This window comes from Indicator indicator, chromosome Z (genome assembly GCF_027791375.1).
Source record: "Indicator indicator isolate 239-I01 chromosome Z, UM_Iind_1.1, whole genome shotgun sequence".
NCBI classification, from domain to species: domain Eukaryota; kingdom Metazoa; phylum Chordata; class Aves; order Piciformes; family Indicatoridae; genus Indicator; species Indicator indicator.
In genome coordinates, this window is record NC_072053.1 from 67532237 (window position 1) to 67550226 (window position 17990).

Consider the following 17990-nt stretch of genomic DNA (forward strand, 5'->3'; position numbering starts at 1 on the left):
ATGAGACTTCTCCCAGGTGCCTAAAGAATATTTTGTCTATCTCTTCATGTGTATCAAATGGAAGCCAACTGAAAAAAAGATTTTGAACTGGCATTACTTTTAGGCATGAAGAGTTTGGTTTAATGGATTTAAATTAATTCTTTGGAAAATTGGGTGGTAAATAGGAAAGAGGGAGGTATAATTTTACAATTCAATGAATTTGCCCTTTTTTTACCTCCTATAATGTTTAATATATTCTCTTCCTTTTTTTAGGGCTGAGGGTGGCCCAGGATGGCCGCAGCTTCATATGATCAGTTGTTAAAGCAAGTTGAGGCATTAAAGATGGAGAACTCCAACCTTCGGCAAGAGCTAGAGGATAACTCCAATCACCTAACAAAACTGGAAACAGAGGCATCTAATATGAAGGTATTGCAGGCTTTATGCCTGTATGTATCAGCATTTCTGTTGCTGTCTTCTGTGTCACAGACTGGTAGTTGCTCAACAAGTTTGTGTACTTTCAAGAGTCAGTCGTTTTCCGGGCTGTGTAAGTGAAAGCCATCAAATATACTTAGTGAAGAATTCCACCTTTTTTTTAATCTAAATTTGGAAATTAAACTACTTCAAAAGAGTTTTTAAGAAGCAGCTTCTGAGTTTTGTATCTTCTTTTCCGGTGTGTCATGATAAGCACTTTGCTTTTAGCACTGTTGTACTTACCAGCAAATAAGTAGAGTCTGCTGACATAATTTGACAAATCAAGTATCGTTCAGCTCTTGAAAACACAGGAGAGCCTGGAGGTTCTCAGCTTTTTAAGTAAGGCTAAAATTTTTTCATTTTCTGCATTCTTCTTCATTATCAGTTAACTTCCCAAATGGAAAAGTTCATTTTAAAATAAGGCCACAAGTTCTCCAGCCTCTTCCAGAGGCTAGAGTCATGCTTAATGATTTCACCCAGGTCTGCCCATCTGCTGTTTATTGGCTAGGTCTAGGCCTTCAAAGCCACCTATCCGAGAGGAAACCCTATGCTCAGATGGAATTTATATGGATTTTCATGCATAGGAAGACACAGTTGCATCTCTATGACACTGAATAAAGCAGAATTTTACAGGCATTTTAGCAGCATTAATGTAGAGCTTTCTTTAAGCTGACAAATCCTGCTGCTTTTTGCTAATAGCTAGCAAAACCAGACTTTTTGGTATCTCAGTTAATACAGCTCAGAAATTGTTAGTGTCTTTGTATGTACTGCTGTATATGTCAGGTGTATTCTAGACATTAACATTTGTATGTCCGTCTCCTTGCTTTCCAATCTTTGTATCACAAGACATGATATATAACTAATTATATTTTTTAAGTATGGTAATCTAATGAGTGAAGCAATTAAAAATACTTCAAACTGAAGTTGCTTTTCTTCCATCCTGTAGGTTGGGCCTTGTATATTCACTCTAAGAAAAAAAATACTTCCTGTGTTTGGAGTCATTACTTACAGTACTTGAACGAACCACAGATTTTTCAGTACATTTTAATTTTCACATTGCAGTGTAAAATTAAAATGGCATTTTATCCTAAATTGAAATTAAATTATAGTCCTTTACAACAATGTTGTGAAAGGGATTATTAATTACCCTTACAATGGGTATACTATGGGGCAATTGATCTCAGGCCAATAAATGCCCTTAAGTGAGGGTACACTGTGAACCCTATCTTAAACAAGCATAATGGCTTACGTATCAAATACAGTGGTTTATATTTAAGCATAGTGACTTACAATACCATACTCACTATCTGACCAGTGTATAGAACCACACAAACCATGTAGCAGTGAACAAAGTGTTAGCATAAAACACTGTAGAGAGCAGCATATGCTCTGAGCCCAATATCGTGGTACTCTTTCAATTATCCACCCCCTGACTGGTGATGGGTGTATCTCCGGTATGACACTGACTTAATCAAAATGTCCATGGGGTTTTTAATTTCTTCATTTCCCTCCCCCTGGATGTAAATGGGTTTCTATCACTGAGAGTCATCGTTCCTCAATATCGAGGTGAGGGAGGTTCTTCTCGCATGCCAAGCATGGCTAGTGAAGCTGAAGCAGGAGAGTAAACTCAGCTCTGGCTTCCATCAAGGCTTCTTCCACGAAGCTGTTTTTCCCGGCTGCCGTTCTGATTCAAAATTCAAAGTACTATTCTTTTGACTTGAGACTCCTTTAAACATCTTGTGAACTGCTCTGGCGTTCCCAGGGCAATGCATTCCTGGTACCAGTCCACCGGTGAGGGATCAGAGCTTTCAGGGTGGCTCTGTGAATTTGTTTCCCCTCAGCTACTGGAATGGCTGGAGCAACTGAGGTGTCATCTGCGGACCCTTTCTGCACAGTATCAGTTCCTCCCCAGGCCGGGGCACAGTACAGCAGCCAGGGACATCTGAGAGCAAAGCACTTCCTGTGTCTCACCAGGCGGTGCTGTCATTTGGTGGCTGGTGTGCGCCTCAAAATGGCGTCTCTCACTGGGACTGTGTTTCACAGAGGCATTTTCAAACTTACAGTTTGCAATTTTTTCCTGGGAGCTCATTCTTGGGCAGCAGATGCGCTTACAATTTTTTTCTGGCTCCTCTGCGCTGCGGCGGGTTGTAGTCTCTTTTCTCACTGCCAGCGCAGCTTGGCTTTCTCGCAGGTTACGGCGGACAGGCTCTGATATCAGCTCACAGCTTGAATTTTCGTTGGATTTCAGGAGCGCTTTTCTTTTAGGACCGTGGCGATTTTGTGGACTAAATTCGCGTGGTGCGGGGCTGGATTCATAAGCTGAATCAGTGGAGTTGTTATTCTGGACCGGCTTATTCCTCGGTTTGTGGCAGTTTCTCTGCGAGCCGGGTCTTTGTGTCAGGTTGAGCTCTGTGTGGGCTGCATGCACGCTTTTCCCTTTTGAAACACACAGCATGGAGAATTTCGTGACTGTTGCAGGAGGGCGTCTTTGCATTCTCCAATCAGCAGCGGGTGAGTCGATTTCCTTTCACGTGACGGTAAGGCTACTTTTTGTGTTTTATTTTCACTGGTGCCTTGCACAAGCGAGTTCAGTACATTGTCAGCAGAGTCCCTTTTACGCGGCTGGTCGATCATAGCGACTGGTGGGGGGAAAGTAGCCTCTCTCGGTGTGGTCTCTGTGCCACTTTTGCTTTCCGTTTCAGGCAGCACAGTGTGAGACAAAAGTGGTTTAAAATCTTTTTCTCATGGCTGCTCTGCTGGGGCAGGGTCAAAATTGCTTTCTACCTTTGCGCATCCTCTTAAGGATGCATTTGCCTTAATCTGCAGCTCTAATAATTTGAAAAGCCTTTGCTTCTGAGTCTCCATAATTTCTCAGTCTCTTTCCAGATGAAAAATCCTTTCATCATAATTTTTAAATTCCTCTAGCATCTCTACCATGCATGTGTCCATTATTATAGCATGTACTTTGCTAGATTCGCTGGCACTCTCAGTGAGTTTCTGAGAAATGTGTTCTGGATTTTTGCAATTTTTCTTTGCCCAATCCAATCTCAAGATGTGTTTGGAAAGAGCTGAAGCCTCAGCTTTGACTTGACATGAATGTGAAGAATGGTATGGGTATGATCTTGGACTCTGATTGGAGTCTGTTGGTGAAGTTTGGTGGAGATCGTTTCAGGATTCTCTTTAGTCAGGAGATAATTTTAGTTTTGCAAACTTGCGGAGGAAGTGGTGTAATTCGACTAAGAGACACAGCATGGTTTATATGGTTCCAGTGCTGTAATTAGGGATAGTTACAAGAAAAGTGATTAGAAGAATTACAACTGTGGAAACTGAAAACTCTTTGGCTACCATATAAACTATTAAATATTTTGGAAAAAACAATCCATTGGGGTCATGTAAGTGTCACAGAGCCCTAGCAGCCCCTCCCACCAAGTAATGTCCCAGATATTAATGTAAGAGCAGGGGTGGCAGTGGGGAAAACAAGCTGTGGTTCTGTGGTGGAAATCACTGTTCTTGCACTATGAATTTTAATCTGTGGGCTAGTGCAGAAGCATCTCACAGTGATTCTTTGCACCGTTAATCATAGAGTCATTGAGGTTGGAAAAAGCCTATGAGATCAAGTTTAACCTTCTACCCTACACGTGCATGACAATAGGACCATCATAGAATCACAGAATGTTAGGGGGATTGGAAGGGACTTCAAAAGATCATGTAGTCCAACCCCTCTGCCAGAGCAGAATCACCTAGGGTAGGTCACACAGGAAATTATCCAGTTGAATTATGAATGCCTCCAGAGAAGGAACAAGACTCCACAACCTCTCTGGGTAACCTGTTTCAATGTTCTGTCACCTTCACAATGAAAAAGTCTTGTTTTTCCTTAACGTGTGTGCTTTTGTCTCCTCTTCTGCCTTACATACTTTAATTGGTTATGTAATCTAATAGTTAGAAAGGGCATTTTAAAGACAACATTGTATCCTTAAAGAAATTTATTTTGGAAGTAGTTTCATCCACTTTTTGTCCTTGTCCATCTTCCAAAACTGGAGATAAGAACTGAGCAAGCAGTCTTGTTCCCATGATGGCCCTTGTTTGTCCTTACCTTTTGCAGGACAAGCAGCTTTCCGTCTATTCTTCTTTTTCTGTATAGAGGTGACCAATACTGTCACAGACTGGTTCTCTGCTGCAGCCATGTGTTGTGGTTGTTGGGAGGAATATTATTTAATTACCCTCACAACAATAAATAATAAACGATATGGCCAATGGGTATAAAAATAGTAACCCTTTATTAATGAAATATGCCAAAACTCGTTAAAAGGATCGTTGTACGGTTGGAAGATATATTTACAATGGAAATACGCGGTCTTAGGGCAACTACACGCTATTCTATGCAAATCAGGAGGCAACAACTTGGAAAGAGAAAGTCCCGAAGAGCAGATAGTGCTTGATTACATTGGGGGGAGGCTCAATAAGAACCATTAAACCCAAAGGGCAGTGAATTAGTTACTCACAGCTAGTTTTACCCACACAGGGATGCTGCTGCTGCTGCTGTGTTAGCTTTGGGGTGCTCTTGTAAGGCACAGCACGGCAGATTGCTGGCAAGAAGAGTTTACCGTGTGGTCCCTGGCTTATCTGGCTTCAGCGGACGGCGGGCAGTTAACAACGCTCTTCGCAATGGGTGCTGGCTTGGTTTCTCAGTAAACTGAGGCATGGCATGATTCTGGTGGCAAGGGGAAGCAGGCTAGGTTTGTGGCTTCCAGGCTTGTGGCTTCTCTGGCTTGCATGTGTATGGCTTGTAGCTTTATCCCAGGCTCTGGACCAGGCACTTGAGCAGGGCAGCTCGAGGCAGCTTCTACAAGACAGGTCCAAGTAGGCTTGAAGCAAGGCAAGGTTTTAGCAGGCTTGAGCAAAGCAAGGCAAGGCAAGGGTGACTATATACTTGTATACTTTGTATATACTTGTGTATATACAAAATGCCAGAGGTCAATTGGTCCAATGGGACACTGAAGTTAATGCATAGCTGCCCAATGAAAAGGTGTTCTGCCAGGCTATAACCATAAAAGGCAGAAGCAAGGACCTTGTATCTGAGAGAGCAGTGGTCAGCTTACATGCTCTTACCCCAGATAAACATCTTGTTTACCAGACAGGCAGGAGTCCTGTGCCCTTAGTTCTTTTCCTGCGTTGCCCTGTTTTCCTGCAGGAGGGAGGGGAGAGAAAGGAACACTGTCTAGACATCTTAAGGCCTGTCTAGGTTTGTACTGGGCCATGTCATGGCCCTACCGTAACACCTTGTTGCTGGCCCAGAGACCTTCTCTTGCTCCTGAGCACTCTGAACACTGATGAGAAGGGCTTGATAGGCATGTGCCAGCCCCCAGCACACTGCAATGATTTTTTTTCTCTCAGGAACTCCCAGGCTGACAACAAACTTTCTCCAAACGTTTTGCCAGCTTGTCAGAATTTTGCAGTTGCTCAGGGGTGAAATTCCAAACCGCTGGAGAACTCCACTGCCCTAAGAATTTACTCATACGTTCCCATACACCCTGCCAGTCATAAGTATCCAGCACTAGGGCAGATCTCTCAGTGATATTCTTGAGAAAGTCCTGTATTGTTCTGAACAAAATCTGGCCTGCTGGTATTCAGCACAGGAACATCAGAGCTGTAAGCCATTCCTCTCAAATAAAGCTCGTCACCAGACGGAATATATAGAAAATGCCTGCCCATCGGGGCCAGCTGCCTGCAGAAAGCAGATACATATACATAGTTATAGTGAACACTGCACAGGAATAAAACCACATAAAACTCTCTTAATAAGCTTCAAGCCTTAATTAAATCCTCTTGTTACCTCTCTTTCATTATCTCAATCTTTTTGTCTCCTGATGAAATCTGACTGTCTTAGGACAGCTGCTTTTTTTTGCCCCATCTTGGGCACCCAGAAGAATGTAATGGGTTAACGCAAGGGTTAACCTGTCTGTTCCCCCAACACAGAAGTGAGGGAATAAAGAACACACAAAAAAGCAAACCTCTGCATTGAGACAAAAAAATGGGATAAGACTTTACTGAATAAATGAGGTAACGTGCCTATTTGCAGAAAAAGCACATTGGAAAAGCAGCAGCATGCAGAAGCAAGAGAAGCTAAACACCCAAGCCAGGGAGCTTCTCCTTCACCCCTTCCTGTCCTACTGCCATCTTACTGGAAGAGAGCCAACACCCAAAACTCCAGAACTCAAAAGTAGGAACCAGAACAGGAAGCCTCCCGTGTTACATAGCCTCCATAATATTTTGTTCCAGCTGGCACTTTCCTTTTTGAAACTGGCATGAGGCATGAATAGCAGCAGACTAAAATTCAACCTATGACAGCAGGTGATCACATTTTATTTTAACTCACCATACACCCTTTTATGGTCATACAATCTTCTTAGCTACCATTTCTTGGTATTTAACCTTGAAAACCTACTTTACACTTACTAGCTGTTTATCATCCCCAGTGTTTAATAATCCTTATTGTAAAGCACAGAAGGTGCTAGGAGGTATTTTTGTAACAGGCATGAGGAATTTTATTTCAATATATCATGGCAAGTTAGGTGCTTGAACTTTGAAGCCTGTTCAGCATGTTCACAGAGACCTCTGATATATAGATCTTAACAGAGACCTCTGATATATAGATCTTAACAATTATGTTACGTGTTGTATACATAAGCAGTCTGTATTATCTATCTTTATATGAGGTTCTGCAAGCAGAAATTCCTTTCTTGTGGAGAAGTGTAGCTTACAAGAGTTCTTTTAAGGAACCATTTGAGTAGGAGGTAAGCAATATTGGCACTGATGAGTGTGCTTGCATTTATAAAATGAGTTCAGTAATATCCTCTGTCAGAGACTCCTGAAGAACCCAAGTTGATTTAGGAAGGTTGTTTCATTACTATGCAGCTTTGAGGTAGAAAAGGAAGAGCAGAAGAAACACTCAGGTGTTTTTTATTCTACCACTAGTATGCTGGTGAGATTTCTGATGAGGCCTCTGTTTTTTCAACATAATCATGTTATCTGAAAGAAGAATAATGAGATTTAAAAGTTCAGTGTGGTAAAAATTAACATGAAGTGTGGAAACCTGCAGAAGAATTTTACACTGTTGAGTGGTGGAATTGAATACACAGCAAGTAAAATTCAGTGCTCTGAAGTATTAAACAATCGTGATGGGAAACTGCCCTACCTCTATATACCTAATGAGACATTCTGAATTAGCATGGCAAACATAGAAAGAGGTTTTAGAAGTGGAGCAAAGGAGAGAGTGTGGCAGTAGCAACCATAGCCATGGCTGAAGAAGAAATCCAAAGAAACTGTGGTAGAGTCTCTTTGGATTTCTTCTTCACTGTCTTTTAAGGTGCACGCTGCACCTGTGAGGGTGCAGTAGGCAGTGATGAGGTTGCACTGAGACTCGAACAGGAAATGTGTGTCTTCATGTAACTTTTAAAAATTATTGTTCAAATTGTTAATATTTTTAATTAAATGATTAGATAATTGTTGTGGTTTATGGTTGAGCTTTTTGGTTTGTTTTTAGAAAAATCTGATCTTGTTTGGGAACTCTGCAGAAAGTATTAGTAAGATCTAAGCAGAGCCACCAGAAATCTCTGGCCACCTGAAAAATAGCATGATTCCCAGTCCATCAGTTCCTGTGTTCCTGGAGAATACTTTTAGTGAATAATTTCAGGAAGGAACTTCTGGTGAAAATTAGTACTTTGTCCGTTGGGACTGAAATACTTCTTAACTTTAAAAAATGCTGCATGAGATGGCACTAGGAGAACTTTGTTACATCAAAAAGTGATAGGTTTGGGGCAATGATTTTTGGTTTTGTTTTGTTGTTGGTTTGGTTTTTCTGTTCATTTGGGGTTTTTTAGGAAAACAGAGTTATAGGTTACTGTATAGAGGTCCAGAGAATTTTAATAATTTAGGGTAGCTAATGTGATCACATAGTTACCTTAACAATTTATATAAAGCAGTTGCAAAGTATCATAATCATCTTGTGATATCAGTACTGTGCTGCTATGAAGCTGTGGACAAATACATTATCATTTTTACTGTATTCTTTGATTCTGGCATTTGTTTTTTTTTCTCATCAACCTAATTCTGTCAGCTTTTTGGAGAAGTATCTTGTCTACCTGGATACAGAGGGTAATGAAAGAAACTTCTTCGTCTAAGTTTCTATTAGCAGCAGTTGAACATAAATGTTTTGCCTCCTTAATTGATGTGTCACCGACTGGTGAGGACCTTCTAGTGTGCTTTCCATTGCTCATTGCTATGCAAGTAGTGTACCTCATAAAGTGGTGCCTGTATGGAATCTGCCTGTGTCCTAGCATTATCTCCGTGCATTTTCCAGCCAACTCTAATGAATCAACTTAATTTTTTCTTTACTGATTTTTGGTGTGTTGGCCAGTGTGGCCAGAGTTAAGGTTGGTTTTTTTTATTGTTTGTACTCTTGGCTTTTAGGAGTTACTTTGTGGTACTATATGCTTGGTTGACTTAACAGAGTTTGTTTTTCTTCTCTAGATTTTTTTTTTTTTTTACCTGTCTGGCACACAGTAGAGGCATTATCTTGATTTCTTTGATACTTCATTGAATTTTGTTGTGGCCCAACTTTAGGAGCAAGAACATCAATTAGAATAGTCAGTGAAGGAAAATGTAGAAGGAGCTAGAAGTGGTTGAAGAACTGCTAAAGGTGCAGTAGCAAATGAGGAGTTTGTGTAATAAGTTTTCTGCTTTTGTGGGAGGGAACTAGTGAATAGAAAACAGAAAACCATTATGATACAGAAAAGGCATTCACTAGCTTACATTTAAATTTCTACCTGAATTTAGGCCACTGAGCATTAGGGACCTGGGGGCTTACAGGCCCTTTTTACTGTAGTAGTCATTGTATACTGTGAATCTCTTTGTGCATTAGAAGACTGTTCTTTCAGCTGTATAATTTTATCATAGTTTCAATAGCGTATGGCACTATTCTTGGTTTTGAAGCTTAAGCTGCACGAGGGAGTCCTAAATGTCTTGCTTGTAGGTGTGATGATGTTAGAAGTCATGGCCAAATAATACGATGCTATGAAGGGATCCTAAGTCCTTTCCTCATAGATGTGGTGGTGATTTAGCATTGGTGGTGTAGCGGTAGTAGTAATAAGAGTAATATGATTATCTTTGCTGGTTTACAATGATGCTAAGGCCCGAAGAAAGTAACGCCTAGGGTTTACTTATGCTGTAGTATCTTCGAGATTTAAAAAGTGTGGTATTCAAGATACTTTTGTAACTAGTAGTTATATGTCCAAATTTTATTTTTACAAAGCAACTTTGGATAGACAAATGGAGAAATTTTAACTGATTTTTCTATGCTTTCATTTCTACGTCTGTAAATTAAGAGATAACTGGTACTCACTTTGAGAAGAACTTCTAAATAAGATGAACTGGCAGAGAGGGTGAGTTACTCAGGATGAACTTTACTGCAAGACAGTGCTTGAGGAAATACTGCAGCATATGTTTGATGACAGTTAAAGTTACGACACTGCATCACTGCTCACATGAAATACAATTTACATCAATGTCTGAATTAGCTGTGTAAGTCTAATTTTCCACTCAAGGTTAAAATGTGGTCTGTTTTTGTAAGGATTTCCTAATTAAGCTTAATTTCTTACAGGAAGTGCTGAAACAGCTACAGGGAAGTATTGAAGATGAAGCAATGGCATCTTCTGGACAAATTGACTTACTGGAACGACTTAAAGGTAAACCTAGAATAATGTTCTGAGAGGCTTGTTTGTTTATCAGTTGTTTTTCCTTTTGGATAAAATTTTGTACCTTGGCTGCATCTTCTTTCCAGGGCTGTCTTTGATGATTAGGCATAGTCTCAGTATCTATTGGTTTTGCTAAGCATTTTAAGACACATTCTCAAAAGAAAGTGTGTTTCTATGCTGCCTTTGTGTTTTGCTACTGTTACTTTAGGGCTTCATATTAATATATGATACAACTTGCATTTTTTTCCTTTCTTCAGAAAAAAACACATTTGTTTAATGATGGATTAGTTCCTGTGGTAGTTTTAGGCTGTGTCTAGAAAATTTTCCACAGATCTGAACAGAAAGTAGTAGAATGTAAATTAATCACTATTGGGTGTAAAAGGGAAAATAACAGTAAGTTCTAAAGAATCCCATTGGATAGGTAACAGACATAAAACATAGATCTGTAAACGATCTTTCTCTCTTTTTGGCTTCCTCACTCTGGGAGACACTAACTTGTGCTTCTGCTTGGCTTTGCTGACCTTGTCTGTGTTCTTTGTTGTGGCTGAGTATCTTAACATGCAACTCTCTGCTCTTGTGCCTTGTGTACAGGGCAGGGGGTAGAGGGAAGGGAGCAGAGAAGGGAAAGCTACTAGGAGCCCCCCTGGTTTGTCCATGGGGGTTCTTGTGCTGTTTATAAATAGCAAATACTTGCAAGTATTGTAAATATTGTATATTTTGTTCATATTCATTGCATTTCCAATTTAGATTGTAGTTTTGCTTGTAAATACGGCTTCATCTGCTTCCATCTGAGCTGGTCTGGCAATTTAATGCTGGGGAGGAATTTTCAACTCCCCACATTACAATCCATTGGCTGCCCAACACAAGGCAAGGAAGCAAAAATGAAGCTACATTGGGTTTTGTGGCATTTGGTACACTCTGTCTTAAGTGTGATGCTTTATAAATGGTTTGTTTCAACACTGATTGATCAGTAGGTACGTTGTACATAAGCTGTTGCTTTGGTTTAGATACAAGTTAAGAAGGTTTGGTGATTACTGCCTTGGATTTGTTGATTTGGGGGGTTATAGCAATGTGACTGGGAGTGTTCCTCCTGAGTTTTTTGAATTTAGCATTCCTGTAATTGAAAGTTACCTAGGTGATTTGAATCTTAAGATGGTCTGTTCACTATGCCTAAATTTGTTATTTGTGGTGGTAATAATAGGTCTCTTGATAGCATTGTGCTGAGAGAAATGTGCTGCTAACTGCTCTGTCTCTAACCAGAGGAAAAGACATAAGAGATCTGGGTCTAATGCAGGCAGTTCGAGTAGTGAGGAAGACATGGAGGCAGGAGAAGCTGCAGCGTCAGGCAGTCTATAACTATTTTGGGAATCACTGGTGGATCTCAAGAGTTAACTAAGATGCAGGTTGACATAAGTTTAACTGGGAAAGAGAGGAAGCAACTGTATAAATTGAAGTTGTCTATTAGACCTGAACTCTCAGATGAATCTGCAGTTGTGGGGCAACATGAGGTAGAGGATGTGAAACTGCCAGTTGCTTCTCAGACTGTGCATCACAGGCAATACAGAACCAACCGTGACTCTTTGGTGCCCATTCATAACTTGGTTTGTCAATTGGAAGGTCAGAATGTCAGCAGCAAAACTCATTCACCTTTCAACAGTCCAATTTGGCCTGTGCAAAAGCCAAATGGAGAGTGGCGTCTGACAGTTGACTTCCATACCCTGAATGAAGTAACTCCACCCATGAGTGCAGCTGTACCGGACATGATGAAACTCCAGTATGAGCTGGAATTCAAGGAATCCTAATGGTATGCTACCATAGACATTGCTAATGCTTTCTTCTCTATTCCCATAGCAGAGGAATGCAGGCCTCAGTTTGCTTTCAGCTGGAGAAGGGTACAGCATGCATTTAATTGTTTGCCTCAAGGGTGGAAACACAGTTCAACAATTTGTCATGCAGTGAACCATGATGCTTTGGAGAAAGGTGGAGCCCCAGAACACATTCAATTCATTGATGACATCATCGTGTGGGGTAAAACTGCTGAGGAAGGCTTCAAGAAAGGTAACAAAATAATTGACATTTTGTTAAAAGCCAGTTTCACCATTAAGCGAGACAAGGTGAAAGGACCTGCCAGAGAAATCCAGTTTCTGGGAGTGCGGTGGCAGGATGGTCACCGTCATATTCCAATGGATGTGATAGACAATGTCTCTACCATGGCAAATCCCATAAATAAGAAAGTTCTACATTTCTGAGGTACAGTGGGATTTTGGAGACTGCACATTCCTGGATACAATCAGATTGTTAAATCTCTTTATGATGTGACTTTTGAGAGAAACAATTTCCAGTGGGGTCCTGAGCAACAAGCAGCCTTTGACCAGATAAAGCAAGAAGTAGTCCATACAATGGGTTTGGGAGCTGTTCAAACTGGTCCAGACATTAAGAACATTCTATATATGGCTGCAAGTGAGAATGATCCAACTTGGTGCTTACGGCAGCGAGCTCCAGGTGAGACACATGGAAGTCCACTTGGTTTCTGGAGTCATGGCTACAAAGGCTCAGAGGCAAATTATACTCCAACAGAGAAAGAGATACTAGCTGCTTGTGAAGGAGTAAAAGCTGCTTCTGAAGTAACTGGAACCGAGTCAGAACTTCTTCTAGCTCCCAGATTACCAGTTTTGAATTGGATGTTCAAAGGTAAAGGTTCTTCACCACATCATGTGACAGGTGCCACATGGTCTAAGTGGATGGCTCTGATAACATGGCGAGCTCGAATGGGAAATCTTGAGAGACCTGGTCTGGTGGAACTGGTCACACATTGTCCAGAAGGCACTGACTGCACAAAACCTCCAGAGGAGAAAGTAACTCGTGCTGAGGAATCTCCTCCTTTCTGATGATGAAAAGAAATATCCTTTGTTCACAGATGGTTCCTGTCATCTTGTTGGAAACAAGCGGAGATGGAAGTCTGCACTGTGGAGTCCAACAGGCAGAATTGCAGAGGCAAAAGATGGAGAAGGTGAATCCAGCCAGTTCGCAGAGGTAAAAGCTGTCCAGCTCGCTCTCGATGTAGCTGAACAAGAGAGATACCCAGTGCTTTATCTCTACACTGATTCATGGATGGTAGCCAACGCTTTGTGGGGTTGGCTACAGGACTGGAAAAAGAAGGGATGGCAGAGGAAAATCCTATTTGGGCTGCTGATCTGTGGCAACACATTGCTACTCGCATTGAAAGGAGAATTCCAGTGAAATGAGACACATTCATGCTCACATACCTAAGAGTAAAGCTACTGAGGAACATCAACACAACCATCAGGCAGATTTGGCTGCAGAAGTTTCTCAAGTAGATAGGAACTGTGACCTTGATCTTGAATGGGAACACCGAGGTGAGCTCTTTTTAGCTTGGTGGTCTCGTGATGCATCAGGACATCAAGGCAGAGATGCAACCTACCGATGGGCTCATGACAGATCAGTTGACATTTCCATGGATTCTATCACACAAGTCATACATGACTGTGACATTTGTGCTGCTATTAAGCAGACAAAGTGAAGCAAGCCCTGGTGGTACGGTGAATGATGGTCTAAGTATGGTGAAGCATGGCAGATTGATTCCATCACTCTACTTCATTCTTGATCTGGTAAACAATGTGTGCTGACTATGGTAGAGGTGAGCACTGGATGTTTGGAAACTTACCCAGTTCCCCATGCTACTGAACATAACACCATTATTGGTTTGGAGAGACAAATCCTATGGAGATACAGTAATCCAGAGGGAATTGAGTTAGACAAGAACTCATTTCAAAAACATCTCGTAAAAATCTGGGCCAAAGAATACGGCATCAAGTGAATATACCACATTCCCTACTATGCACCAGCTTCAGGGAAAATTGAACGTTACAGCAGTTTGCTGAAAACCACTCTGAAAGCCATGGGGGATGGAACTTTGAAAAACTGGGAGAAATATCTAGCACAAGTAACCTGGTTGGTAAATAGTAGAGGTTCTGTAAATCGAGCTGGACTTGCACAATCAGATTTGTTCCAGAAGGCAGAAGGTGATAAAGTTTCTGTTATTTGAGAAAAGCATCTGTTAGGGAAAATTGTTTGGGTATTTTCTCCTTCAGGAGAGGCCAAGCCTATCAGAGGGGTGGTTTCTGCTGAAGGTCCTGGTCACACTTACTGAATAATGCAAGAGAATGGTGAAATTCAGTGTATTCCACAACGAAATTTAACTTTAGCTGAGAAAGTTTAAATTCAGAGTGAATAGTACAAGCTGTTAGGAGTTTCTGTTTTCAGGTACAACACTGCACCCAAAAGAAGAATCTGTGAGGAATCTATGGTGCACAAACCCTGAGTCACCTGACAGTCCCTATCCTTTTGTTCATCTCGTATATGAAGATACAAACTGTTCTCTTATTTCCTGTTTTTTGAACTTTTGAATCATTTACATCTGATATAGCTGGAATGGAAGATGAACTGAAAATTTGAACTTTATTTACTCATTACTGTAGATATTGTTTTGGATTACATGGATAGTATTAGCAACCAATAAAATTATTTAGAAGGGGTTGGATTGTGGTAGTCTTAGGCTGTGCCTAGAAAATTTTCCACAGATCTTGAACAGAAAATAGTAGAAAGTAAATTAACCACTATTGGGTGTAAAAAGGAAAATAACAGTAAGTTCTAAAGAATCCCACTGGATAGGTAACAGACATAAAACATAGATCTGTAAACGATCTTTCTCTCTTTTTGGCTTCCTCACTCTGGGAGACACTAACTTGTGCTTCTGCTTGGCTTTGCTGACCTTGTCTGTGTTCTTTGTTGTGGCTGAGTATCTTAACACGCAACTCTCTTCTCTTTCTCTTGTCCCTTGTGTACGGGGTGAGTACAGGGAAGAGAGCAGAGAAGGGGAACCCTCTGGTTTGTCCATGGGGGTTCTTGTGCTGTTTATAAATAGCAAATACTTGCAAGTATTGTAAATATTGTATATTTTGTTCATATTCATTGCATTTCCAATTTAGATTGTAGTTTTGCTTGTAAATACAGCTTCATCTGCTTCCATCTGAGCTGGTCTGGCAATTTAACGTTGGGGAGAGTTTTCAACCCACCACAGTTCCATTGATTTTCTAAACTTGTTTGCATGCCCTGCCCTCTCTGTTTCATTTTACAGAAATTGTATCTGCCATGCTGCAAATTGATGCCCCCTTCTCTAGAGCATGTGTTGGAGTGTGTGCCCATCCCATTGTATGGGATGTGCAAAACAAGCCCAGACTCTCTATAAATCCATTATTTCTACCACTGAACCAAAAATATCATAGGAGATGGCTACATTTAGGGGCCCTGTGACTAAGAGTCGTCAGGATTTCTGTAACAGTGAAGCATCTGCAGGAAGGATCTCTGAGAAGCTATTTGGAAGTGGGCCACCAGAACAATACATAACAATTAATGCAAAACTCTGCCCATTTCTTAAGCCTCTGGAAAAGAGCCAAGCAGGCTCATGTGGGGAGACTGTTCTGATTGTCAGGATTACAGTTTGGCCATCTGCTCAGATTACTTTTGCTCTCGAAGTGTACTGTTAAGATTGGGTTTGTTCCTGTTACATTCTTCTGTGGATTTCCATACAAAACGCATCCATCAAAAAATCACGAATTTGTTCAGGAAATAAGGAATTTAAATAGAAATTTTAGATTATATTTTAAATTTGTGCTATTGAACTTCGGCTTTGAAAATGTCTACTTTTTATTGTCTAGAACTGAACTTGGAAAGCAGTAACTTCCCTGGCGTGAAGTTAAGGCCTAAGGTGTCCATGCGTTCATATGGGAGCCGAGAAGGGTCCATGTCAAGCCGTTCAGGAGAGTGCAGTCCTGTTACCATGGGATCATTTCCAAGAAGAGGATTTATGAATGGAAGCAGGGAGAGCACTGGTTATTTAGAAGAGCTAGAAAAAGAAAGGTAATTTTCATTGTTTATACATCCAGTATCAACAGACTTCAGTTTTAATGTAAAAGTTTACTGACGCACTGAGTATTCAGCTATCATACATACGGTTTTGAGATCAGTGGTGCATTTATCTTGACAGTTCAGGAAATCAGGAATCTGTACACTGAAAAATAAAACAAATGTTAAATACATCATGCAGTTTCTACTGCTTCTTCATATAGGTATTTCTTCATTCACTTTGCTGAAAATTATTTTGATCTGCAGATTGTCAACATCTGAAATATATTTAGAGAGAGAGCATGGAGCATCTCAAACACCTCCATTATCACTTCACCACTGTTGATACATGCTGGTAACACTTGGTGCAATCCTTGTATTTTTTTGCATGGCAGGTTCATCAGTTACTTGCTATTAGCAGACATTTACCTAGTGATTCTGCTCTCAGCAAAAATGTCAACTAAGCAAAAGTATTTGTATTTTCCAGATGTTGTTCCCATCTGATGTTTTGTATTGACAAAATCATGGAATTTCTGTTCTTGGAAGGTAGTGGTATCCATTTAATAGGCCTTGCATTTATGTTTCAAGTGAACTCCAGGTCACTTGGAACAAGTGGTATTAGTTTATAGCAGCTGGAGTTCTTCAAGGTGATTAGCACATCTGATTTATGATCTGTGATTTTTTTCCCACTGTCATTCTAAGATGATTCTAAGATGATAGTTCTTCAGACATGTCAGCAATAAAGACAGCTTAGACAGTGAGCTGGTCTTTATTGCAAATAACGTAAAAAATACGGATAAAGATACCGTCATTTCAGATGGTCTTAGGCTTAGGCAGTGTTACTCTCATAGCTGATGGGCTGAAGATTTGTGCGGGGTAGATGATCTGTATTGTAGAAGCATTGCCAGATCGCATCTGACATCATTATTAGTGAAATGGTGAATAATCTAAATGGCCTGTAAGAGTACAAGTGTACTGTTCCAAAGGACATGTAGGGTATTAATGTGAACCCAGGGAAGCCAAATGGGATAGGGAGGTGTATGACCATGCATCTCAAATCACTACCATTTCTGAAAGAAAACTAACCACTTGTTTCCCTGTACTTTGTCACTGAACTTGTTTGGCATACTTACTAAGCTTCTGTGTTTCTATGTATAAAAACATGATATTTGCTGATAGAATTAAAACAGACTTTCAGAGATCTTGTGGAATTTGACAAGCATCAAAATATTAACATTATGTAGAAGAAAAGCATTTTTTCAAAACCTGCAACAGGAGCCATTTCCACTCAGTATCTTACCACACTGGCATAAAATATGCTGCTTCTGTGCAACAATGTTTGAGCAAGGATCAAATAATGGTATTAAGTTTGTGTGAATTTGACAAACTCATAACATATTAATTAATGTACTAGATGTTTGTTAATGTACAGATGTTTATTAAAGTAAAAAAGAAAAATTGGTAAAATTTGGTTTGTTTTGGAAAAACATTCAGCTTACCTAAAAGTGATCAGAGTGGAAGAGAATTAATCAGTTGATTTATTTACTGGAATGAAGATGAAATTGTCTATTTCTTATTTGCTTAGCTTATCTCTAATTTCAAAGCCAAAAGAAAAGATAAAAAAAAAAGGGGGGTGTATAATTTTAGGTTGCCAGTTTCAAATACACTGTTCATTAAATGTCTCCTGCTTTTTCTTTGGCTATTTCCAGATATATTTGGTAAGACACAACAAAACTTTTCAAAGTACGCTGCAGGTTACTTTTGTGTTGGTTTTCCTTTTGTAAACTTAGTAATCTCACCTTTGTGAGTTCTGTAATGTACCACTAAGAATGAACATCTTGTAATGATGTTTTTAATGAAAGT

The 17990-nt window shown here is 40.2% G+C and overlaps 1 protein-coding gene across 7 annotated transcripts in view; it reads left to right on the plus strand.

Annotated features, from left to right (window-relative positions):
* Positions 1–270: 270 nt before the first annotated feature.
* APC (APC regulator of WNT signaling pathway) overlaps positions 271–17990 on the plus strand; it is a 60026-nt gene continuing 42306 nt past the window's right edge. For all 7 annotated transcript variants that reach the window (XM_054397943.1, XM_054397945.1, XM_054397948.1 and 4 more), the window contains exons 1-3: positions 271–405; positions 10109–10193; positions 15941–16142. In XM_054397943.1, the coding sequence (XP_054253918.1) occupies positions 271–405; positions 10109–10193; positions 15941–16142 (422 nt within the window). The remainder of the gene's footprint in view (positions 406–10108; positions 10194–15940; positions 16143–17990) is intronic.